This window comes from Orcinus orca, chromosome 4 (assembly GCF_937001465.1).
Source record: "Orcinus orca chromosome 4, mOrcOrc1.1, whole genome shotgun sequence".
Classification (NCBI taxonomy): domain Eukaryota; kingdom Metazoa; phylum Chordata; class Mammalia; order Artiodactyla; family Delphinidae; genus Orcinus; species Orcinus orca.
In genome coordinates this window covers 52,428,725-52,454,952 of record NC_064562.1, presented here as the reverse complement: position 1 = coordinate 52,454,952, position 26,228 = coordinate 52,428,725, and the positions used below count along the sequence as shown (strand labels likewise).

Below are 26,228 nucleotides of genomic sequence, written 5' to 3'. Positions count from 1 at the left end.
GCTTTTTATTTTGGAATATTTCAAACATGAACAAAAGAGGAGAGAATTGTACAGGAACTCCCATCTACCATTATGCAGCTTCAACAATTCCCGATATGTTGCCAATCTTGTCTCACACACCCCCAGCTTTTTTTTTGGCTGGAAGATTTTAAAGCGAATCCTACATTGTGTTATTTTACCAATTAATAAAATATTTCTAAGAAATAAATACATTAAAAAACCCAATACTATTATCATACCTAATAGAAATTAACAGTAATTTGTTAGTATCATCTAATACTCAATTAAATATTCAAGCTTCCTTAATTGTGCCCCCTATTTTTTTAAAACCAGGTGATTTGTTCAAATCAGGATCTCAACCTGCATTTTGCATTTGATAGTTATATCTGGTAGGTTTCTTTTTAATCTACCAGAGTTAAAGAGGGTGTTTTTAAGTTAGGGAGTACCATGCTTCTCTGGGGTGGCCCACTCCTTGCTAAGAAGCCACTAGAGCCATACAAGTATTTCTTCCATCATTAGACAAGGGTTGACAAGCTGAGTGCATTTTTCCTAAAATACAATAGATGTAACTAAGGAATTTGCAATCTTTCCATGTCCTTTGTGTTCTTACAAGATTAATCCAGAAAATTTACTGTTAAAAACAACTTTAAACATATTCCTTTATTATTTAAAGCATAGATTTGAGTCATGGGTGTTAAAAAGCCACCAAAAAATCCATTCCACATTATTCTCTTGATACCTACGTGTTAGTCATCTGCTTTGGCATCTTCTAACACTGAGAGCTGCCATCTCTGGGGCAAATTTAGGTAGGTGAGGATTCAGGTGGCAACTACATAAGTCATGAACTTCAAGGCTAGTTTGGCAGAAGTTAATAATGAGTATATGAATAAGTTAATGCAGATTGGCCTTAGTTCAGAGGACTGACATGAGGTGGAAGTCAGTGTGTAGGTGCTAAACGCTGGGGGTAAAGTCTTCTAAGGTGGGTTGGTCCGCTCCTTGATCTGCACACAGAGGACTGAAGCCGGCTCCGGCCTGGCTGCTGTAGGAAGCTGCCCCAGCAGACCCTGCCTGTACCTTCTGTGCTGTGGCCCTTGGAAGACCTTCTGAGTAGAATTAGGTTCCGGGGAGGACCTTAATGGAAATGTTTATATAATGACAAAGATTTAAAAAGTAAAGAAGACTGTAAGCTTGAGGAAATATTATGGCTGCTCAGAAACCCCCAGTGGTTTCTAGTTGCTCAGAGTAAATGTCAAAGACCTTTGAATAGCCTCCCAGGCCATGCAGCCTGCCCCTCCTTTAGTTTGACCTTTCTGGACTTATCTCCTATCCTACACTGCTCTAGCCACTGGGAGTCACTCTGCTCCCACCCCATCCCACCAGCACTCCTTAAATCTCTTCCTTGCTTACATTTTTCCATAGCAGTATCACCCCCTAACATATTATACAATTTACTTTTGAATTTTGTTGATTGTATGTTTTTCCACTATGGATTTATCCTTAGTGCCTAGAATAAGGCCTATTCATAGTAGCCACTCAATAAATTGGTTAACTGAATGAGTAGAGAAGTTAAACTTTGGAAAATTTGATCACAAGTATATACACTGAGAAATTCCTTGAGGAAAATGAAGGATAAACTTTGAACAGTATTGTGGAAAGAGACATTGGTAAGGGAAAATAGGCTAGAGAAGTATCTTCATGAAACAGTGAACTGTGCTTATAAAGTTTATGAGATAAAGTCGGTTTTCTGCTTAATGGTAGAGCCCGTATCATGAGCGATGTACTCTTCTGACTTTGGTACAGTAGATCCTTGGCCTGTGTGAACCTAACAATTGTGATTTCGGCTATTTGCGGGGAGCCCTGAAGGGTCATACCATGTAGTCATTTGTGCTTTATAGAGACATTAGTGGTGACCCCCTGTGCCACTGGTGAGCCCAGACTGAGCCTGGTGGATGGCCCACCCCCTGCACTGCCTGTCATCCCGGTAGCCTTCTTTTCCTTGGGAATTCAGAAACTCGTATAGTTACACTTGACCACACATTATATCAGAAATTGTATGTTACGGTGATATTTGTGAATTTGAGCATTTGCAAAACAGGGTTGGGGAGGAGTTTTATGAATGTCAAGGGTCTGTATACTCTGTAGGTATTCTGGTGAGTCTGCTCTTTCACCAAAGATCTGTTTAAATTTGTGATCCTGGGTTCCTAAAGAGTTTGGAACAGATTAATCAAATTAGCTAAAGGGAGGCAGCATGACATGTAGTGGTTAAGAGTACAGACCTATAGATCTAGACCACCTGGGTTTCAATCCTGACTTCGACAGTTATTAGCTGTGTGACTTCGGGTAAGTAACTAAATCTCGCTGTGCCTCAGAGATGTTGATGATAAAAATGGTACATACCTCATTAGATTATTGTGAGAATGAAATGAGCTGATGATATTTGTAAAGCAGTTACAGCAGTGGCTGGCACATAGTAAGCTTAACCTAAGTGTTTGCTGAATAAAAATAAAGACATTTATTTGGGAAGCCTGTTAGAGGATACTTCAACTTCTGGCCCATAGATACACCAAGATAGGGAAAGAGGTGAGTGTAAGTGATATAATTTGAAGTTATAGGAAGGCATACTGAAGTTAAGTAATATGAAAAAAAATTCTTGAAGGTAATCCCTGATGGACATCGGTTGGTTAATTTTGAAGGAGTATGAGAGAGTGGTTAAGTTAAACTTCCTGCCTGGTCTTCTTGTCACACTTGCTGTGTGATTTTGGGTAAATTATTAACTTCAAATTACAACTGTAAATGGGTATGTTAAAAGTATTTACCTTATGGGGTTGTCATGAGGATTGAATCAAACAAGCATTGTAAAGTGCTTAGCACAATACCTGGCATGTAGAAAATGTTTTAAACATGGGACTTTTAAGGAATTAATCGATGATGAGAATCCCTACTCTCAGTCCCTACATTATTACAGGTATTGAAGTCCTTTAGCTAAAACCTTCATCCCTGTCTTATTATTAAGCCAGCTGGGCAAAATTTTACAGCATCATGAATGAAATAATGCATGCATGGTGCTTAACACATTGCCTGGCATGTAGCAAGAGCTCAATAAAATGCCAGGAGCCTTGTCCTTGCCAGCAGATGTGGTGGTTCAAGATGGAAGATGTGAATGGTGTGGCTGCCACTTTGGGTAGGGTTGGGAAGGGAAGGCTGCTTTCTCCACTGTTAGCTCTGGGTGTCAGAGGTGGGATCTCAGGAGCTGTACCTGCGCAGATGCCATTCAGCTGACTCCCAGCACTGTGTCCTGGAACAAACACCTACTCTGGAGTCCCCATCCACCTTCCAACCTGGATCTGACCTGAGGTCACTGTAGAAGCCACAATGAATGTATGCAAAGTCACAGACTCAAATGAGAAGTATGAATTAACTCTGGATATCCGGGCTATCCCTGTACTAATTACTACAGACAATTAACATTAACTATGTATAAATTTAAAGTTAGGCTGCAATTTCCAGACCTCAAAGTTTATGTTGACATTTCAAATCCTAATTTCCTTTTGCAGGTAGTTGCTATCCAGCTTCTGTATTGGTTTACCTAAACACATTACAGAGTTTTATTTGTCCAGTTTCAGGCCTGAGGAACAAAATTGAGCTTTCTCATAGCTTCTCATGCTTCTTCTGGATTTTTTTTTAATTAATTTATTTTTTAAAATTTATTTATTTGTTTTTGGCTGCATTGGGTCTTCGTTGCTGCGCGTGGGCTTTCTCTAGTTGCGGCGAGCGGGGGCTATTCTTCGTTGTGGTGTGGGGGCTTCTCATTGTGGTGTCTTCTCTTGTTGCGGAACACAGGCTCTAGGCACGCGGGCTTCAGCAGTTGTGGCTCGCGGGCTCTAGAGCACAGGCTCAGTAGTTGTGGTGCACAGGCTTAGTTGCTTCACGGCATGTGGGATCTTTCCGGACCAGGGCTCGAACCATGTCCTCTGCTTTGGCAGGCAGATTCTTAACCACTGCGCCACCAGGGAAGCCCTCTTCTGGATTTTTAAAGCAGTATAAGCTGTGATTTAAGTTCATTCATTCATATAGTCGTTAAGCACATATTTACTTAGAACCTACTATGTGACAGATCTAGGTACCTCTTAAGTTTTTAGTTTTAAGCAGACAAGGGGAAATTCTCATTTGAACTTAATTCTGCATATCACAATGCAGTTACGGTCTATGTGAAAGGTTAAGTTCTAAAGTTAGGCAATAAGGAAAAAATTAGATAGTTAAGATTATTCTTTAAAAAATCACTTAATTCATCCATAGACGTAACATTTTTCAAGGGATACAACATAGCCATTTCCCCCTCTGACTTTGGAGCAAATCAGTGTTTTGACAAGTAATTGAAAGTTAGCTTGTGTATGGGGTTCATGTTTGAAAACTACATATAGGGTCTTTACACTTAGAGATGCACTTAGGACCAAACATGTATGTACCCTCACTGTACCCCTTCCTCAATGGTTGATTGATCAATCCATTCATTCATCAACATTTGATGAGTACTTACTATGTGTAGCGCCTATGCTTGACCCTGGAGGTAGAAAGGCTCTAGAAAGATGATACTCACTCTCAAAGACCTCATACGGTGGTGGGGACAACTGCCATGATGTGTCCAAGGACAGTTGCTTGAGGTTAAATAAATGATAGTGCAGTGTTGTACCTGCTGCGTGAGAAGCAGACACGTTCAAGGAGCCAATGGAGAACAGAGGAAGAAGCATGGCTCTTCTTGGGGAAGGATGTGTTTGAGAGTGTAGAGAGCATTCTAGAGAGTTGGATCTTGAAGAATGGGTTAACTAGGATGACATGGTATTTAGAGGAAACAGCACGCACACGAAGGCATGGTAGCCTGTTCAGGGAATGGAATGGCGTGGAGAGTGGCCAGAGCTACGTGTGGAAGGGCTCATGATAAGCCTTAAATTTCATGTTGAGCAGTTTGGACTTCATCTTCAATGTAATGAATGATCTTTAAAAGAAGAATGATACCAGATTTGTTCTGTAGATGGATGGATAAGTGGGGAGTGAGTCCAGAGCCAGGAAGATCAGTTAGAAGCCATTGGTGGGAGGGCAGGTAGCATTCCAGCCCCGATACACTCACTTCTAAGCCTGGACATGTTGGCGCATGCGTTGCAGGATGGGTTTCCAGCTATAGATGCCCTTTCCCCCACTTTTACCCTGTGGGCCTCCCCTTCTTTCCTTTGCTCTGCCTTCTTTACTTGGCTGCTGGTTCGGTCTGGCTCTTGGCTGGAGGGCTGGCCGCAGGGAGGATTTCGGGGACAGGATGGATGTGCCCACTGCTTCCCTCCTGGCTCTCCCATGGAGTAGCCCCAGCCTTCCAGTTCTCGCCTGAACTCTCTCTTAGGACCTTTCTGTTTTCATACCTGGGCCCTTGAAGAAGGGCAGTTGAAAGTTAAGAGTTGAGAAGGGAGCCTCCTTTTCCTGTTCCTAACAGTCAAAACTCTGAGAAAACTTTCGGTGGGCAAAGTGCTGAATTTTTGATGTAGGAAGTCTGGTCAGAAGCAGAAGCATATGGATCAGAAGCAAGTGGATCAGCCCATTAAAAAAAATTAAAGGGTGTAAGGGTAAGTCAGGCAGATGTCCCAGGGGGTCAGGCAAGCCGTTCCCTTTTCAGCACTTAACACCCTGTCTACAATTTCTCCCTTCATCTGTCACCTCCCCTGAGCCTCCAGGCCCTTCCTCTCCCTTCATGCTGTCTCCATCCTGCTACTAGTTCTTTCCCTGTCCTTTATTGCTGAGCCTGCTCCAGCCTTTCAGAGCTCAGTCAGCAGTCTGAGGACAGTGCAGGAGACCTTGCCCCAACATGCAGAAGATGGGAGAGAGGAGTTTGATCCTTGGCCTTGAGGGGCAGTTTATTGCTGGTCTCCCCAGTTGACACTCCCGTGCATTTGCTTACGGGGACAGAACTAGACCTTTGGGCTTGTAAGACTGTTAATAACTCTACTATACTCTCTGGACCCTTGGGACCTTAGATTTAGATTGAACTAAAATTAATTGAATATATTTACTCTGGGAACTTACTTACTTAATACCCTAAATCACTTATGAAGTGTTTTAGGGTCATTTTAAAGTACACTGAAGCGAGAAGTTAACTAACTTTCCCAAGGTTACACAGTTACTAAAGGGCACATCTGGGATTTGCACTCACTTTTACCTGATTCTGCATATGTGTAGATGGACCAGCTTCTGTAACTGGCCATCGTATTAAATAAAGTTTCCAGGGGAAATTTTAAAAAGCAGATTTGAAATGACCTTTTCTAAATTGAAATTTTTATTGAAATAATTGTAGATTCACATGTATATTTGAGAAATAATACAGAGAGATCACTTGTATACTGCCAGTATTCCCCACCATTAACATTTTGCAAAACTTTAGTACAGTATCACGACCAGGATTTTGGCACTGATATGATTCACTGATCACTTAATGATCCACTTATTCAGATTTCCTCAGTTTTATTTGTAGTCATTTCTTTGTATGGGCGTATGTGTGTGTTTTCAGTTCTGTACAATTTTATCACCTATGTAGATTCGTGTATTTATCACCAAGGTAAGATGCTGAACAGGACCAACTCAGCAAGGACCTTTCATGTTGCTCTTTTATAACTGTGAGCACCACCCACTGCCATCTCTATACTCTGGTCACCACTAACCTGTCCTTCGCATCTAAAATTTTGTCATTTCAAAAATGTTGTCTAAATGGAACCATACAGTATGTAACCTTTTGGGATTGGCCTTTTTCATAGCCTAATCTCTTGGAGATTCATTCAATTTACTTTTTTTTCACCAATAGTTTGTTTCTTTTTATTGCTAAGCAGTATTCCACGGTATGGATATACCAGTTGGTTTAACCATTCACCTGTTGAAAGACATCTGGGCTAATTACTAGTTTTTGGCTATTACAAATAAAGCTGCTCTGAACATTCATGTACAGGTTTCTGTGTGAACATAAGTTTTCACTTCTTTAGGATAAATGCCCAAGAGTGCAAATGAACTTTTAATGCAGTTCATATATCCAGAATTATGTTTGGCGTGATCCTGCTCTGGATTCCATTTTCACCTTTTATCCAGTCTGATTTCGTGTGGGGCTGTCACCCCTTTCTCCCTGACCTCGGGCCTGTTTACATTTCCAGACTGCTGAGGGCACTCCTGAACTCTGTGGAGGGGATTTGCTTTGCTTTGCTGCCGCCTGATCGCTGGGACTCGCCTCTGCCATTAGTCATGCTTATCAGGTTTGCCACATTGATGTTTCTTTCTCCCAGCACCTACGTCCAGAGCTCCAGGAGTCTCTACAGTTAAGCCCACACCCGCGTTCTTCTCCCTTCCTCCCTGCGGGAGTGGAAGGCCCTCTCAGCACCCGACGAGGTGAAGTTAGGAAGGAAACAGTTGCAGCTTTTCCTCCGCCCCTGCTGTCCACTTCCCTGTAGTGAATACGTGTTGCCGAGAGATGGCAGTGCTCTTTGCAGCCACTGGGATTGCTCTCCCCTGTCGCCTGTGCTTTGGAGAACCGATGTTGTTCTTTATGTGTACGTTGAAAATGTGGACAGCAGATTTTCCAAAACAACAAAGGCACCAGTAAAACACTGTGTGGTTTACAAACTTTGAAAGAAAACATCACGTTGGCAAATAATGGGTGATGAAAACGGTTCCCCACTTCTTAGAGATGAGTTGAATAGGAAATAGAATTCGGGGATGTGTGTGTGAGGGTATAATTTTAGATGTCAGTACTGGTGGTTGCATTCTGTGTGGCTCCTGAAAAAGACCTGTGAAAATACTGATTTTTTTGCCTCCCATCTGATCTAAGACCAGCCAAGGAGCAAGGAGAGCCTGCATTTGAGCTCTGAGACTTGAGATGAACCCCTTTTAGTCCTCAAGGAAAGGCCCTTATGCACAGTGTAAATATAATTTTCACGACAGCAACAGCTAATACTAATAATACAACTCTTCACTTCCTGGTATTTGTCCACTCCCCTGCGTGCGTCACTTCGGTGTGTGCGGACATGTGTGTAAACATTTGCTGTGCACAGGAAAGCTGTTGTAAAGTGAGAGATTATGGGGTTCCCTTGCTGTTGTAAACAGCTAGTGAGGATAAAGTGAGATGAGCTTTAATGTGAGGTTAACTGATTAAGTTGTACGCATGGAAAGAACCGGTGGTGTCCAAGTCGGGTATGGACTTGTGAACAACTGGAGCCGTTCTGCTCCCTAGGGTGCCATGGTCTGGTGCCTTTTTGGAAGCAGTCAGAAAGCCCCACTGTTCATTCGATCCACGTGCGGCTTGGTTAAGTGGAGAACAGGGTGTGGAGGAGAGGGGGTTGGCTCTGGGAGTGGGGCTACAGCCCCAGAATGATTCCTCTGTGTACACACCAGTGTGCCAAGGTCAGAGGGCTGTTTTCCGCTTTCCTGGGTCTGGGTGCTGCTGCGGCTGTGACCCTGCAGCTCAGAACCTAGCCGCGGTCCTGGGGTGGCAAGGGAACACGTGGCTCCACCTTAAGCAGCAGCCTTTTTGCTGCTAGTGCATCCTTTGGCAAAAGCCTTCAGTTAGGAGGAGAATTGCTCTGCATAAAGTTATAACCCTGAAACCAGATGCTGTTACTATAGAGACGAGTGAAATGCTGGCGTGGGAGACAGAACAGGGGAGGGATGGGAGAAGGGAGGTGGGAGGGCAAGTGAGGCTAATCTAAAGGCTAGCACACCAAAGACCTTCAACCTTTAGCAGCACTGTGACAGGGCTCACATTCTGAAACTTGTGTGCTGGCGGCCTGCCACTTGCTGACGGGCTGCGTGGCAGCTGCTTGCTCTGTGTGGACTAGCTGGTGAGCACGTTGGCAGTTGGCGAGGGCTCTAGGGGTGGGAACTCAGAGGAGTGGAATGTAGATGGGTGCCCATGGCCCAATGGCTGACAGTTTTGCACACATGTTTCTCGTGCCGGGCTTAAGTCACCCTTACAAGCCTGTTCGGTGATTAGGACCGGCTGCTGAGAGCTGGTCCGTTTTGCAGCAGATTTGACATGTGTTACAGTTAAATCACTTTTGTGTCCCAGAATAATGGAGGATGAGAGAAGCCCCACGTTGTGTGGACTTCTGGGGAAGGGGTCGAACTTCTACTGTCAGAGGCCCTGTTGAAGGAAGGCAGTATCGGCCCCGTGTGGATTTTATACTGACTGGTATGACCCTTATCCCCGTGATGATGGTGAGAAGCTTGCAAATCTGTTCTGAACTTTGCCTCACGCTGGCGATGCGAGCAACCTAGGGAGCTGTTTAGAAGCATGCTCCTTCCCTTCTTTGTTTTCAGCAAGTGCAGTTCGTGTGAAAGGAACATTTCAGAATGGATTTGGGGGCCTGATTAGGGACCAGATGAGTTCATTTCTTCTTCCTGGTAGAGGGGAAATCTGGTTGGGTCAGACCGTCATTTTGAAAGATATCTCTGTCTTACTAATAATAGCAAGCAACTGCTGAGAGGATTTGGTGGGGAGGGCGAACACAAACCCAAATAATTGACGCTTGTGGTGTAAAGATGGAAGAAAGCTGTAAAATCCCTGTACTTGGTGCAAAAGCCCAGATGTGCCAGGCTGCACTTGGTCTTGACCGGGAGAGGGCTGCTTTGGGCGTGCAGGTTTTATATTTTCAGTTTGCATTTTCTTTTTCACTTCCTACAGGGAGGAGGAGGCTGCTTACAGATTCTCTGCATTGTCCATCAGAAAGAACTAGGTTTCTAATTACTTGCTATGTATAGTCTTGGAGGGAATGTGAATTATGTATCAAAGAGCCAAAGAATGCCCCAACCATTATTCTCTCTCTAACTCAGACAGAGCCTGGGGACAGTGCTTCAGTTAGGCTGGATGGTTTTCTCCACCCAGGAAGAGGGCTCTGGGCATTCACGTTTGTACGGTCTCCTTCAATTGTTACTGCTTTCTTCCTTTAATTCTGCTTTGATTGTTTGTTGTATGCGATTTTGGGAAGGGCTTAGGTGCAAAGGCTAGTAAACATTTTATTTAGGAAATGTGTGAAAAGTCAGTAAATGACTTTGGGACCAGCGTGATTAATGGTGGGGTGCAGAAATGATATTCTGCAGGAAATTGTGTTGGATTCTGTAGGTTGATAGGAATGGAAAGCGTTTGTTCTGAGAAGAAATGTGGGCCACACTACTCTTTGTTTCCTGAAGGGGAGACAGTACTATGAATGTAGATGCAGTAGTACAGGACTCCAGGATTTTGTTGTGTTTCCAAGGCCTTTTAAGGAAATTTCTCCATTAAGCTGTCATCCTTACCTAGGTCTACGAGTGCTGTATTACTGATGGGGTCTTGTTCTTTGGACCAGCCCTCAGATTGCTAGGGGAAGTCTTCGAGAAGGCAGATATGATTACACTAGAGCCTCTGTCTGTCTTGCTCATCACTGTATCTCCAGTGCCTAGAAGGGTGCATGGCACCTAGTAGGTACTCAGCAAATATTTACTGAATGAATGAATGGAGGAGGGCAGGAAAGAGAAGAGGGAATGACTGAATGCTGCCTGTGTGTCTAGCACTGTGCATGGTATGTTTGAAGTACTTTGGTCATCGTTACCAATGACCTCCATATTGCCAAACCCAAGTTTTTCTTCTCTGTCTCCGTCTTTCTCAGCCTCTCGATAACGGCCCTCTCCTCTTTCCTCAACTTCCTTGACATCACTCTGTCCTGGTTTTCCTCTTACCTCATTGACTGCTTTTGTTCCTCTGCTCTGCTTGTAAATGTTGGCATGCCCAGCATGCCTGGCACAGGATCTTAGGTCAACTCCTCTATTTCTGTATTTTATTCCTGAATTTCATCTAGTAATAGCTTCAGATACTAGCTTTATTCATTGATTCCCCAATTTTTATCTCCAACCTTAGGCTTCTGAGCTCTAGCCTTAGACCTCCATCTAGTTGTGTGCCTGACAGTTCTTTTTTAATATATAATAAGCATCTCAACCATAAAGTGGCCAGAAAAGAACCCTTGGTTCCTCCCCTGAAACCTGTTTCTCCCATAGTCTTCCCTGGGCTCCTGAGATAGTTTGTTAGTTTCTTTTGTCTCCTGACTATGCACTTTTCACATAGCAGCCAGAGTGATCCTTTATTATTATTATTATTTTATTTTTTATTTTATTTTTTTTTCCCTTTGCAGTACGCAGGCCTCTTACTGCTGTGGCCTCTCCCGTTGCGGGGCACAGGCTCCGGACGTGCAGGCTCAGCGGCCATGGCTCACGGGCCTAGCCGCTCCGCGGCATGTGGGATCCTCCCGGACCGGGGCACGAACCCGTGTCCCTTGCATCGGCAGGTGGACTCTCAACCACTGCGCCACCAGGGAAGCCCCAGAGTGATCCTTTAAAAGGCAAAACAGCTCAAGTCACTTTCCATCTTGAAACTCTTCAGAGGCTGCCGTAACACCTAAAATTCTAACTTCTTACCATGAGCTGCATGGCCCTGATTCCCTCCTGCATTGTCACCTCCGGTTGATCTCCTGTCTATCTGTGCAGGCTCACTGACCTTGCTCTGTTCCTATAACATGCTAAACTTCTTCCCACCTTAAGGCCTTTGCCCTTGCTATTCCCTTTGCTTGGAATGTTCTGCCCTCAGATTGTCAAATGCCTGGTTCCTTCTTGTCATTTTCATCTCTGCTCAAATGTCACCTCCTCAGAATCCACATCTGAACCACTTTATGCTAAGTAGCCCCCTGCCTTATTATTATTTTTTTCTGCAAAGCAATTAATGCTAAGATTACCTTGTTCATCTATTTATTATTAGTTTTTGAGACATTTTGTCTGCCTTATTCAAAAATATATTCCCCTCCCTCTCAAGAGTGCCAGGAACATAGCAGACACTAAATAAATATTTGCTGAATCAGTAAATATGTTGGATTATTTAATCTTCATGGGAACCAGAGGCTCACAGAGGCTGGTAACTGACTTGACCTCTCAGATCTTCAAGGCATTTTCTTTTCTACTGTGATCCTGCTGGCTGATCCATGTCCTGTTTTTATTTAGTTTTATATTTTTAGTTTGAGTAGAGAAAAGGAAAAAAGATGAACTTTTACGTATAAGACCCATATCCCTGAAAAAGGATATTCTGCAAGTTTCCAAAAGTAATGAGTTTCTCAATGGCATTGTCCACCAATAAAGGTCAGGTGAAGAAGAAAGGAAGGAAACAAACCTTTATTAAACATGTAACAGGTGCTAGGCACAAAACTGAGTGCTTTCATGTGTGTTACCTGATTTGAATTTCCTACAAGGTTGATATTATTTCCCCCTGTTTTGGGGATGGTAAAACCAAGGCTCAAAAAAGTTGGATACTTTGCTCTAGGTGATAGAAATACTAAGAGGTAGAACTAGGTTTTTTGAATCCGGGTCTACCTGACACCATATTTCTGACTTTTTAAGCTCAGATGGTTGCTTTGTGAGATGCTCCTAAAATAGAAAGGAAGAAAAAGATTCAGTGCATATCACATAGATGATAGCAAATATGGGAAGCACAAGAATAAGTTATACAGACAGTATGGAAAACAGACCTACAGTACAGTATTCAATACCCGAGCATATAATTGGATGAATGGAATACAGAGGGAACATTTCACTCTCTGGTAGAGCTCATGTACGGTATGACATAGGACAGCTCTCCTCAGAGAACGTTCTTTGTTTCTAGACCGGTACGACACAAGCAGCATTTGAGCAATTCGGGATTTCTTTCTGCTTTCACTATAAATAGAGTTCATGGAATTCTGTATGTCAAAGTTAATGCAATGAAAAGAAGTCACAGAATATGGAAATAAACCTTAACTTATTCTATAAACCAGAGACATGTTTGGCATCTGGAGGCCGTACAAACGCTGTCCTTACTTGGTTGGATCCTGAGGTCTTATTTAGCATAGGAAATTGCAGACATCCTATTATGTAAGGAGACAGGAGGACAGCATAATGTGGCTACAAAATGAAGAACTTTATGCCCTTCAGGGAAGAGTTAACGGGACAGATATACATAGAGAGAGACGTGTGATTAAGAATGTGGAAAATGAATGAATGGGTGGCATATATATGTGACTGTTGCCGAAGCCGGGTTGCTGGATAATCCTCAGATGTCAGATTTCCGTAAGGCCAACATGTGACTCAAAGCTTGCCACTCAACAGAGAACACTGGGCTGTGCTGGTATTAAGAGGCTGGCTGGAAGCTAGGCTTCCACTGTGCACTAGCCTAACTCCCTGTCGCTTTCTGTGCGTGGGTGGGTGTGCATGTGTGCGTGTGTGTGTGTGAGGGTATACATTTTTATGCAGTGGGTGTTTAAAGAGCTAAGCACTGAAGCTGGATTTCCACAAACGATCATCACGAGCACTCCAGGCACACCAAACTTCCTCTCTTGGTATTTTTTTTTCCTTTCATCTTTTTTTGGGGGCGCATCCCAAAGGGGAGAACCCCCAGCATCCAGCCTAAAGGATCGAGATGATTTTCTCTTACCTGTCCCTGTGGGTGCCCTGTCAAGGTTAGAACTGAAGCTATGTGGGACCGGCATATTCTCAAGCACCAATGAGAAGAGCTGAAGGAGTGAAGCAGCAGCAGACACCAAAGGAAGAGGGACTCTGCCCTGTTAACATGAACAGCAGCTTGCAGGTTCACCTGCCCAGAAGCTGGGCTGTGTCCAGTGGCTCACTCCAGGAGAAGTCTGAGCATTCTTTTTTTCTTTTTTATTACTATAGGATGGAGGATGAAGCTGTCCTGGACAGAGGGGCTTCCTTCCTTAAGCATGTGTGTGATGAAGAAGAAGTAGAAGGTGAGCTCGCTGGGTCTGGGGAAGTGTATATTCATATACATATGTCTTTGTAAATAATAGCACTCATGCATTTCATGTATCTTATAATTTTGAAGTTAAAAACCCAAGCCTATCTGTGGAGTTTCATTAATCTCCACATTTTGCTTCAACACAGAGTAATTCTAAGAACTTCCGTGGACCATCAGAATCTGAATCAGTGTTGTCCCGCATGATTGACAACAACAACAAAAAGGTCTTACTTTGAAGCAGGTGCCTGTGTTAGCTGTGCCTCTCTGTCAAAAATAAATATTTTGCCAGATAATATTAACTACCTTCCAATGACTAATTCAGGAAAGCTGCTAGATTTATATAAATGTATTTGGCAGTATCTTCTAATATTCTTTCTTATAGCCTGCAGGGTAGAAAAACAGATGTTGCAGAGAGAGAACGATACCATTACTGCAGGAAACATGGGGCTAAGCTGAGGAGTTAAAGAGTGGTAATTATGGATGTGTCTCAGTTAAGAAAAGATGGACAAGCATTTTTTTTTTTTTTTTTTAAACAGGGAAGCCACTTGGGGCTACTTTTCTTTGTGGGAAAGTTTTTAATTACAAATTCAGTTTATTTAATGAATGAATACATTTATCTATTCACTGTATCTATACACTTTTGGACTGAGTTTGGGTAGTTTATTTTTTTACTATCCAAAAGTCTATTATAATATTCTATTATTATCTTTTCAATATCTATATCTGTAGACCCTTTCTTGATGTTGTCGCTCTTACTCTTTTCTTTTTTTAACATCTTTATTGGAGTATAATTGCTTTACAATGGTGTGTTAGTTTCTGAGACAAGCAGTTTTTACTTAAAAAATCTCTAGGACCTCTTTTATTAATGTTCTCCAGTGCCAGTTGAAAATCAAATAAGAGTTAAATTTTAGCTGGTGCTATGGTGCTTTCAGTGTGCCTTTTCTTCTCTTGTCTCTTGACTTATCAATGATGTGGGAATAATACTATTTATTTGACAGTCATAAAGCAGGGCTTAATTAATATTTATTAAAATAATTATTTGAAGGCGTGACAGGTATACAACATTTATAATGACAGTTTTAAAAACAATCAAGGTTCTAGAAAGTACTCATAAAGTTAAGTAAGACTTCCTGGTGAACCATGTCTTAAATTCTGCCCTTTAAAATCACCTGAGAAAGGATTCATATGTATTTTGGAAACTCCAGTCTGATGGGTACCATTTGGTAATTACTTAATGCCTACCAAGACTTGGACCAGACGGGTGGTGGAGTTGGGAAAAAGAAGGTGGATACTGTGTGTTCTGGAGTGATTCGTTAACCAGACTGAACACCAGGTCCCAGGCAAGTGATACTCCTGTGCCACCTGGGATAGTGTGAATAGTGTGGCCATTATGTTTCCTAGGTAAGTTTCTTCTGACCCTGTAGTGCTGGAGTGTTGGTTCCCCCAGCCCCCCATCTCCCTACTTGCCACATGTATGCTCTTGAGACTGAATAATAAGAATTTGATGCCTACGTTTCTTAGGAAAAAGGAAACCACAATATTTTCTTTCATATTGTTTTATGGGTTCCTTGCACTTTTACAACATGACTGTGGGAAAATGCCAAGTTAGTGAAAGCAAAATAGTGAAACTTTTGTCTGAAGATTCTAGTAACCCATGCTGCTAAGTCTTCATTGTGCTGACTCTGTCACTGTCCCAGTGTCAAAGGGGAGATAAGAATCTTAAAGTTATAGCATATGGATATAAGAAATATTGTAGGAATGAGCAAATATCCTATAATTTCAGGACAATTAAAGTAGAAAAATCTGTGAGAAAGCGTGGGGGTGAGATGTGTACTGTGTGTGTGTGTGTGTGTTCCTTGAGAATAACCTTCTAGCTAAGTTCACAGGAGATGTAAATCACCTCTTGAATTTGTAAGGTCTATAGGACTGACAGCACTCTACTGCAGTAGGATATTGTACATGGGTTTCTTAAGTCTTTGACTAAGAAGTTTTTCCCTTGATTTTCAAGCACAAAATTAAGACAACACTGTAATGAATAGCACACAAATCTGTAGCTGGGTTTCTTTATGGAGAAACAAAAACGGCAAAAGGTAGAGATATCTGTAAAATTGTCTTTGTGATGACTCAACTTGCCACATGGATTTTGTGTATTTTCCTATTCTGGTAAGACTTCTATTTTAATGATTATCTTTCACATTGAGTGGAGCTTGGGTTGATTACATTTCTTTCAAAGCATGTTTAGCTAGTTGCCTGTGGTTGAATCCTGAGGCCCTGTAGGATGGTTGCTTATGGCCATTATTTGGTGGAGAACATCCAACAGTGTGGGCTCCTTATAGCAGAAGTCATGAAACAGTAATTAGGAACTGTTGTTTCTAATTCAGTGCCCTCCCAGTTGACCCTCCCATTTTCTCACCTGGCTTCATCCACTTTCCCACCTAGCACTTAAATTTTGTAGTAACTCTAGGTGAAAGTGTAAAGAGGTTGAAATGGAGATGGGCTTGATGGCTTATTCATGGTCCCGGTGGTTGAGAGTGAAGAAACAGATGACTTGACTGTCAAGACTTCTAATCAAGATTTTGGGGAATGTTTTCCACAAGGATGTGAGTCTGTCTCATATTTTTAATTGCATAGAGTGTACTTGAAGGAAAGCAGACTGTTATTTTTGTTACGAAGTAGCTGAGTTTCTGGTACATTTATGGCGGAAGTAAGTGCTCCAGGCTTAAGGATCAGAAATTCAGAGGGCAAGGAGCTGAGGGGCTTCCTTCCTTAAGCATGTGTGTGGTGAAGAAGAAGGAGCTGGAACACCTAACATTTCTGTTATCAAATGTGTTTCCTTTTATCCAAGTATTTATTTCTCTTGGCTTCTTGGATAAACATGGTTGAAGTATATTGCAGCACACTTGGCACAAGTGAGCTTAAGATAAAACTTTGTTTCTTAAAGTAATTTGCACAAATAAGGTGCACTCCCATTAAATGATTATTAGGGTGACTTCCAGTAACTCTAGTTACTCTGAAATGTTTATGCTTTGAAAGTTCTTCTTAAGGTCGCTCAGTTTGGGGTGACTGGATTCAGCTCAGCCTGAAGGCAAGAAGAGTCAGATGCTCCCTGGTAGTTCTTTCTAATGCTGTAGCTCTGAGCAGGGGAGACAGGTTGAGATTTCCAACCATACCCTCAGTTCACCTGCTTCAACTTTACTCTCAGTGGGTGGTGTGACACTTAATCCACATTCTAAAAACTCAATAGAAAACCATCAGCTGCAAAACTCACTAAGAATAGAGTGAGTCAGAAGAGGAGTCATCTTCTGTTTAAATAATGAATTTATCTATGTGAGATATATATTTAAAGACCTAAAGCTCGTTTTCACATAATTTGCCTCCTGTGCATTTGTGTTAATGGTTTAAAAAGATACTCTTGAGAAAGGAAACCAAGTGTCGAATTTAATCTTTAAAATAAAGAGAGGCTTGTATGTCTGTTCTTTCAGTGGCTACCTTCTACTGTGTTTTGTAAAGCTAACATTTTTGGCATAGAGTGGTTACTGTGGATAAACTCATTTAAAATTTGTAACATTTCAGATATCTTATTTGTTTCTGTTCCAAAAGGCTCCCGCCCAGACATTTCCACAGAATTGGTCTATAAATGACAAATTGACATTACCAGAGTGACCCAGAAATGCCCACTATGACGAACAAGACTGATTTTTCATTTCAAACACACTTAATGGAAATTGGCAAACTTTGTTGGGTGAACTGGGGTTGAGATAGGAAGAAAGATCCCAGGTAGCTTTTTCTAGAGGAAGAAATTCTATGGATATTTTATCCGTTAAAAAGTCAGCCAGGATTTTGGATCTGTATGATATAAACAGATTACTTAATATTCTCATATTTTGCAATAGGGGAAAAAGAGCAAACTCCACCTTATCCTTGAGATAAAGCCTTGGCTCTGCAAGGCTAGGTAACTCCCCGGCAAGCCTTGGCAACTCTGACTTCACGAGGAGGGGCCTTTTCTTAACATCAAGCCTACCCAGCAACTCAGGAAGCATAAAGTACAGCAAGACAATATTGGCTGAAATGGGTCTGCATTTCTGAAGTTTGATCGGTGCTCTAAATGCCATTATGATATATTGGGGTGGTTTTCCTCTTCCATTGAAAACCAAGTCCAAAAGGAAGTGTGCTCCCATCTGTCCAAATGGAAGAATAATTCTACAAATTCTCATGTCTACTGATGGATATTAAGAGAGAGAGTATGGTTGAAACTGCATGGAATTTACAGGAAGGTTATTTTTAGGGAAATAAAAGTAAAAAAGTTGGACAGGGTCTGGAACAAAGTAGACGTTCACTAAATATTTTGTTAAAAGAAAGAATGAATAAATGAATGTGTAAATAAACTAAATGAAGCATATATAGAATTACTTTATATAGTCCTCTAAAATCTTTGTTTAAATTTTTTTAGTTAGAAATTTGGTTCTCTTACTTCTCTTAGTCAAATGAGATGATATAGTCTCTGATGATCCTATGTTTGCTATTAATCCCATTTGATTTTGCAAAGATCATTGATATATTTATATCATTTATATTGATAAGAAAAAAAAGCCCCTAAAACACCTCCAACCTTATTCTTCTTCCTTCCTCTGCTCTGTATTTTGAGGAGAGAGACTAAAATGATGAAATGGTGGCTTTTGTATTTTTGGAGGTCAGGATCTCAACATTTTACAGACATGAAATCATAATGACTTAAACCTATTTTTCACTAGAGGATATTGTGATGATGTATTTATGTGTATTGGAGGAGGTAGTATGCTAAAGAAAAAGTGGGGCCTGGTGGACATTTGTTAATAATTACAATGGTCAAAAACGTAATTGCCGAGAAGGAGTGAATGAAAACCTATCAGCTGGGAAGGGAGGGGCTGAGTCCAAGCGGGTGCTATTCTGAGCGCAGGATGTAAGTGTCCGGTTGCATTTTGCTGACCTCCTCTCTCCTGTTCACTCTAATTGCTCCGAAACAGTGTGTACAGAGGAAATACTTGGGCAAATATTGCTGAAGGAAAAGCCTTCTTGAAAGAAACAATGTATCCACACGTTGGAGAGCTTGAAGGAAATGCGGTGAGGTGTTTAAGGGTTGATGCTTGGGTTCCCAGAGCATGTTGAGCCCACGCAGACCTTTCCCAGTGTCCTGCTGCTTTCTCCTTGTGGCTCCAGCTGAAAGCCCGCCAGAGGGCCTAAAGCAGGCAATACTTAGCTCTCTGACACCTCCTGCTGTGTCAGTGACATTAAATATTTGTATATAGATTTCTTGGATGATAATTCCATGGGTTTTTGAAACTGGAGTCAGACATCCCTTCCCAGAGTTTTCCAATTGTAGAGAATTCCCTGGTAGTGTAGTACGGGCTAAAGCCCTCTAGAAGCCACTTTCTGTCCTAGGTGACTACATTCTTTTATGGCAAGAGGCATACAAAATTGAACTTGGTACTTGAGTTGTGTTTTACAAGGATTCAGAAATAATACACTTGGAGCATATTTTGTCTATAGTTGAGTTTCTTTTTCAAAGCTTTGTATCTGCTCATATTTTTTTTTTGCGGTACGCGGGCCTCTCACTGCTGTGGCCTCTCCCGTTGCGGAGCACGGGCTCCGGACGCGCAGGCTCAGCGGCCATGGCTCACGGGCCCAGCCGCTCCGCGGCATGTGGGATCTTCCCGGACCGGGGCACGAACCCGTGTCCCCTGCATCGGCAGGCGGACCCTCAACCACTGCGCCACCAGGGAAGCCCCTCTGCTCATATTTTTGAGACATATTATTTCATATTTATATTTGGGAGTCTCTGTCATTTGTGTTATTCATGTGTTATTAAAGCAGAGTGGCTAAGCATCGGTTTGGAAATAAAAGTTTAAAACTTGCTGTATTGCTGAAGCATTGCATAAATGAAGGACGAAACTTAGAGTTTGGATTTTGAATTTCTCAGTTCTGTAAAATGAGAATAATAGAACATGTCATTCACCGTAGAACTGTTTAAATAATTACCAGAAATAATGTTGCTGCTGTACCTGGCATTAGGCATAGGAGTGCTTTATACTATACCACTGTCTGTCCTTTTGCTTTCTGATTGATGCAGTCTCACCAATAATTTTTTTTGGCGCATTGTGGCTTGTGGGATATTAGTTCCCTGACCAGGGATTGAACCTGGGCCCACAACAGTGAAAGCACAGAGTCCTAACCACTGGACCACCAGGGAATTCCCCTCACCAATAATTTTCCATGATGATTATCATTCCAAAAAATTCGAACTGACCGAAATGATGTTTGTTATTTGCTTAATTCATCTTAGCAAGGCATCTATCCCTTGCCTTCCTAATAACCACGCTTACCTACTGCTTCTTGTATTGGAAAAGGAAAGCTAGAAAGGTCAAGAGAAGTTTCCTGAGGCCTGCTATTTATTTCTCTTTGGATTCATTCTGATTCCCTTTAAGCTCTGGGCGTGAGATCTGATTTCCATGGTTAGTCTGCTCCGACAGACATTACCCCTAGTTTGTGAAACTGTCTCGTTTTTCAAGAGACACACTAACCATGATTGCATACAGGGTAAATTACAAACGCATGCCCACTGTCTAATAAAACCTGCAAAGTTACTTTTTCTGGAAAACAGATTAAAGTGTGTGATATTTTCCTACCAATGAGGAGGATTCAAGGGTCTATTATATATGTAATATGTATAAATATATATATATATTTTTTCTTTTTTTCCCTTCCTTGCTCTGCAGCGTAGACTAGGGTAATTCTGTCCACTACTGGCTGTTATGTAATTTAGGTGCCATTTCAATGAGATTATTCAATAGTATAGAAGTAATACCAAGTATTCAAACCTGAGCTAAGTATTTCTCCATTTTTATCATTACAAGATTCAGAGTCACTGGGGGAATTGAAAATTGGGACTGATGAGGGAGAGTAGAGTAAGAATGGAATAAAACTGAATAAAGCTCAGTTGAGGCTCTCCCATTGCTCCGGTGAGCATACGGCTGGGATCTGGTTTTGTTTTGTTTTGTTTTACTTTTTTGGCTGATAGCATTTAGGGGACTGAGGTGAGAGCCTGCCATGGCAGGAGTTCACAGGAGGTTCCAAATATTGTACCTCTGAAGCTGCTGATTGCCAGGTGGGATGAAGGTGAAGGGAGGGAGGGTGGTGAGTGACATCCATTAAATCAGCAGTAGAGGCGACTTAAATAACTCCCTTCCCTGAATAGCTGCAAAAGCTTTTAAATCTGGTTAATTGTTTTTACCTTTCTATAGGGTTAGAATTACCAGGCAGCTATCCTAAGTGCGATATCCAACATGTTCACCTTTCTTGATACTGTATTGACTTTGAAAGGAGAACAGACTTTACTTCAACCTCTCTGGACGTGACTTTACCAACTCTTTTCATGGTGGGATACTCAAGAACTTTTACAAGGCCAAAACTTCTGGAAATAAAAATGAATGTTTGAATTTTAGTAAAATTGGCCAACATATCAGCTTTAGAGGGCCAGAATCTCACATTTATGGATTAGTTAAATCACCACCCTACTCTCCAGTTGATTATTAAATTTTCAACACGATTCTATCCCTGTTGAAAAATAAAGACAATGTCTTGGATGTTAAATGAAAGCTCACAGTCAAATCCAGTGGATATAGGTATTTGGCAAATTCAGTCGGTATCTGGGTTGAGAAACTTTTATTCAGTCTGCTGTGGGTTAAAGAACATGGTGGGGAACCAGGAGTCTCAGGACCTATTTCTGTTCTTGGCTCTGCCCCGCCTTACTGGGTAACATGAGGCCAATCATGTTTGTGTGGTTATATTTCCTTTGTACAGAGTGCAGTTAATAACCTATCTTCTTATCCACCTGCTAGAGATGCTCTAAGGATTCTTGGATAACACCAGAAAAATACTTTGATATTTGCAGTAAGCCATTGACGAATTACTTGATTTCTGAATCTCAGTTTTTCATACAAAGAAACAGCATTGGTGCTTCTTTATCTCCTAGTCTTGCTAGGGATATAAGGAAACTAATTTGAAATCCCCAGAATGAACCCTGTAAATTTAAGATGTTATCTTCCTTGGTTATATTCCTTGCAGGTGATTTATCTTTGTGCTTAACCCTTTCTCACCAGTGCTTGCTGTGACTGCAGAATGCTTTCAGACTAAAGCTAGTACTGATAACTGGTGATTAACAAATTAGTTGGTTAATATCTATGTTAACTCTTCTTATTAACTCTGATGGACAGTGCTTTTATTAACTTTTTCTTTAAGCTTATCAAAATGGTAACCAACAGTTGCAGATATATAAGCTTTAATATGTTGCTTTTTCAGGCTCATATGTATCATTGAAAGTGATAATATATTCCAATTAGGGACATAATTAATGTGCGGTCAAATAAACCAGTCATTAATTAAGGACACAAGGTTGTTTGATGTGATAATTTAGAGAGTGTATCATGTAGGTGGGTGAGTTTACATGGGAAGCCAAGGTATGTATCTCCCATAGAGTGACATTAAGTTGAGACCTAAAGGGTGAAGAGGGTTAGCTAGGTCAGGAATGAGGGAAGCCTCCCAGGCAGGGCGTGTGAAGGCCCAGTGGTGAGAAAGAGGTAGACCTGTTTGGGAAGTGAAAATAAAGCCCATGTGGCTAGACTACATGAATAGGGAGAGAGTGGCCTGAAGTGGACGGAACCCAGATAATTCATGGCCTTCTATACTATGCTAAGGATTTAGGATTTTACTGAGGGTGCACTGGGGAGCCACTGCAGAGGGTTGTAAGCAGGGAAGTGACAAGACAAAATTTGCATTTTAAAAAATATCTCTTTGGCTCATGGGTGGAGAGAGCTTCCCAACAGGGCAAAGATAAAAGTGGAGACACTGTTGCTAAGATTCAGCTGAGAGATGATTTTGGGTTAGAGTAGAGGGACAAAAAGATGGGTTGAATTGCCAGGACTTGCTGATGGACAGATGGGTGGGTGGAGGTGATTGCTTCTGGATTTGTGCTATGAGCAATTTGGGAGACTTATGTGCCATTTGTACGATGGAGGAATAGTAGTGGAGGATGGTAGGCAATCAGCTTTTTGAGTCTGAGGTCCCTGTGAGACATCCAAGTAGAACTCTAAAGTAGGCACTTGGCTACACAACTGGAGCTAAAAAGAAAGGGCAGGGATGGAGATGTAAGTTTTGGAATCCCAGGGAGATAGCTAGCATTTCAAGCCATAGGAATGGATGACATTACCAAGGGGAGAGAATAGAATGAGAAGAGGACTGGGCTGGGCTCTGCTCTGCCAACCTTTGGAGACTGAGAAGGAGCAATCATAGAAGCTGGAGAGTAACAAGAAAAGTGTGTGTCTGAGGCCAAGAGAAGAGCATTTTCAGCAAGGAGCCAGTGACCGACAGTGCTGAGTGCTGCCTGGAGTCAAGTAGATGAGGAGCGAAAAGTAACCAGTGGCTTTGGCAGAAAAAAGTGCTTGGTGGCTTTTGTTAGCAATCTGGGTGGCATGGTTAGTAAAGAGTCAAATCGGAGTAGACTGAAGAGTGCCCAAAGAGAAAGCTATCCTCATAAGAAGTGGCGAAGGGGGCTTCCCTGGTGGCGCAGTGGTTGAGAGTCCGCCTGCCAATGCAGGGGACACTGGTTTGTGCCCCGGTCCGGGAAGATCCCACGTGCCGCGGAGCGGCTGGGCCCGTGAGCCATGGCCGCTGAGCCTGCGCGTCCGGAGCCTGTGCTCTGCAACGGGAGAGGCCACAACAGTGAGAGACCCGCGTACCGCAAAAAAAAAAAAAAAAAAAAAAGAAGTGGCGAAGGGACCTGGAGAAATAGTAGAAAACTTTTGGCCTTTCCCCTATGTGCTCCATTACACTTAACCAATTAGAATACTTAGAATTCTTATAGAATTTTTAGAGCTAGAAAGGATTTTAGAGAAAATGTAGCTCAACGTTCTCACCTTACACATGGAGAGATGAGCCTTGGAGAAGGTAAAGTGATTTGCTTGCAGTAACGCTGATAGTAATTGGGAAGAACTAGTACAAGGAAGGCAAGCTTCTTGACTTTCCCAGGGCAGTGCTCATTCCAAAAAAGTGTGCTTGAAGTCTGGTTCCTCTGGAGCGGGAAAGGAATTTAGAAAAGGAGATGGATGAGAGCTTAAAGAAGCGCCTGGAAGAATAGGGGGTAGAAAGAACTAACTGGAGAAGAATAAAAGGTGTTGGGAGAGCTTATGAAAAGGTGAGAGAGAAAGAAGACAGAAGCCTGGCTGGCCTCATTGTTTGCATGACCGCAGATGCTCGTGGGAGGACAGATGTCAGAGCCAGAACGTCTTCATGTTCTGGGGCCGTTTATGGTTACTAAGGGTTGTGGATTTAAACTTGTCATTCTCTGGTTATAAGACAGAAACATTTTCAAGAATTCCTGAGCCCTTTTTGTCTTCTAGGTAGTTGCTAACTTGAAAGGCCTAATTGATTACCTTTCCCCTCCTTGACTATATTTTGCAGACAATGGAAAATGGGGGGTAGTGTCGGGGACTAGTACCGTGGTAGTAGGAAAGTAGGAAAGGAAACCTTATATAACCAGGAGCACCAAGAGTCCCGGCCTCTATGTCATTAATTATTTGGCTTTAGTTGGTTCATTGGTACATGAAGAGGTTTAATCAGGTGATCTTTAAGGTCATTTCAACTCTAAAAGTATGATTATGAGCTGCGGTGTCAGTGAATGTTGTCCTCTTTTCTGGGTGCATGTGGAAAACCATAGTCGTGAAGATTCTGGGATTGGGCTTAACTAGGCTCGTTTAAGTCTCTCGAAGCACTTTCCCTAGTTCTTGGTCATTGTTTTAGCCCCATGGCATTATCCACATCTCATTTACCTATATACAGGTATGTGAGAGGAAGGAATTATGTGAACTAATATTAGTGATACCTGATTAGCCGTGAGTGCATTGACTATATGGTGGATTATCTGTCTATAGCGACTAAAGACCACTCTTCCTATTGCGCAGGCCAGGGCTTAGGCCAGTGCTAAAAGGGAAGCCAGAATAGAGTTGGAGATGAACAATGTGGTTAGAATGAGAGTGTGAATGTGCGCATTTATGTGTCTGTCTAAGCTGCCTCTCTGGCTGCAATTGCAAATCCGGTTATCAATGACCATTGGATTAGCCATTGTTTTCTCTCTTCCAGTCCCACTTGCCATTCAGTTGTGCAAATGGTGACCACAAGAGAGATAATGGAAACTGTCAGTTCTCTGTGTTTGGCTCACAGGTGGATTTTGTCTGACTGCATGTGTACTGCACATTAAAATGCTCCAGCTCTTTCGGGGTTCTGGGATGTCAGGATGAGTCAAGGTTTCACCTCATCCTATTGGGTGGCTCCTCTTGGCTCTTAGCCCTGCCCTGACTGGCTCTGGCCTTCCCAGGCCTTTTGGCTCCACTCTTCTCTGTGCTGTCAAGTAAAAGGACAACAGACCTGAGCCCTGGGGGTCGGCACTCACGGCATGAAAGCTCTGGGGGAGACCCTCCCAGAGCAGGGTGGACATGGCACGGCATTTGTTCCTGGGCCGGGTGAGGGAAGATTGAGGTTATGGAAGGTATTGCCTCTGCTGCACAGTTAAGCTCTGCATAATGACTAAAAAACAGCTGAGGGACGAGTTAGACTTGATCTAAAGGTGGCTGTTTTGTCCTGCGCAGAGTGAGTGTTCCGGAGTGCCATAGCTGGAGAACAGAGAGTGTTCACAAGTTATTATCCGGGCTCAAGGGGAGTGGGAAGGAGGAGAAATAGTACTTTGTTTCTTCCCCTTTGGAAATAGGAGGGAGATATAAGAACAACACTTACCTTTGTGCACCAGACACATTGGAAAAGACACTTTATTGACACTATTGGATTTGGATTGTCCTTAAAAATGCCTAACTCTCTATCTCTATACATAGAGATTTTATATATATATATAATAGAACATAATATAATATATATATAAATCTCAATATAAATGTATAGCCATAGGTATAAATATAGGTATTTTATATCTACAGATATGAATATAAAAGAGGTTTTGCTAGAGCAAAGTTAAAATTACTTTGGAGAAGCAGCTTTTTATTGATTGTGGAGCACTTCAGGAGCTGCAGTTTATAAATGATATAAGGTGATTTTTAGTCCTGTTTATTCATCAAGGTAGGTTCCTGTACTGCCTTCAAGTGGTTGTTCTGGCCTAGATATCTTCAAATAATGAATGACCACTGAGTATAATAAGGTTGCATTTCTTTAAAAAAATACTAATTCAGACTTCACACAGTGCTGGTTAGTTTAGCTTCTGTTATCAGCTATTAATAATGGAAGCTGTAATGGAAACTTAACTTCAGTGTGTGGTCATAGGGTCCTCACCTTTACCTAAACACTGTGATTAGGACTGTTTTGCTAAAAA

At 42.0% G+C, this 26,228-nt stretch overlaps 1 protein-coding gene and 1 long non-coding RNA gene across 9 annotated transcripts in view; one reads left to right on the top strand and one right to left on the bottom strand.

Annotated features, from left to right (window-relative positions):
* The window catches only part of LOC125964348 (uncharacterized), a 725,473-nt gene that overhangs the window by 160,719 nt on the left and 538,526 nt on the right, over positions 1–26,228 (bottom strand). The window lies entirely within an intron of this gene.
* Positions 1–26,228, top strand: part of SLC4A4 (solute carrier family 4 member 4) — a 351,509-nt gene that overhangs the window by 38,012 nt on the left and 287,269 nt on the right. For 2 of the 8 annotated variants that reach the window (XR_007477305.1, XM_049709597.1), the window contains exons 1-2: positions 7,211–7,277; positions 13,741–13,814. Coding sequence is in view for 7 of the 8 variants with exons in the window: in XM_049709597.1 (XP_049565554.1) it covers positions 7,267–7,277; positions 13,741–13,814 (85 nt within the window). In the remaining variant the exon portion in view is untranslated. Of the gene's footprint in view, positions 1–7,210; positions 7,278–13,225; positions 13,407–13,740; positions 13,815–26,228 lie in introns of those variants that run through there. The other 6 variants (XM_049709593.1, XM_049709592.1, XM_049709595.1 and 3 more) reach the window with 4 other exon arrangements.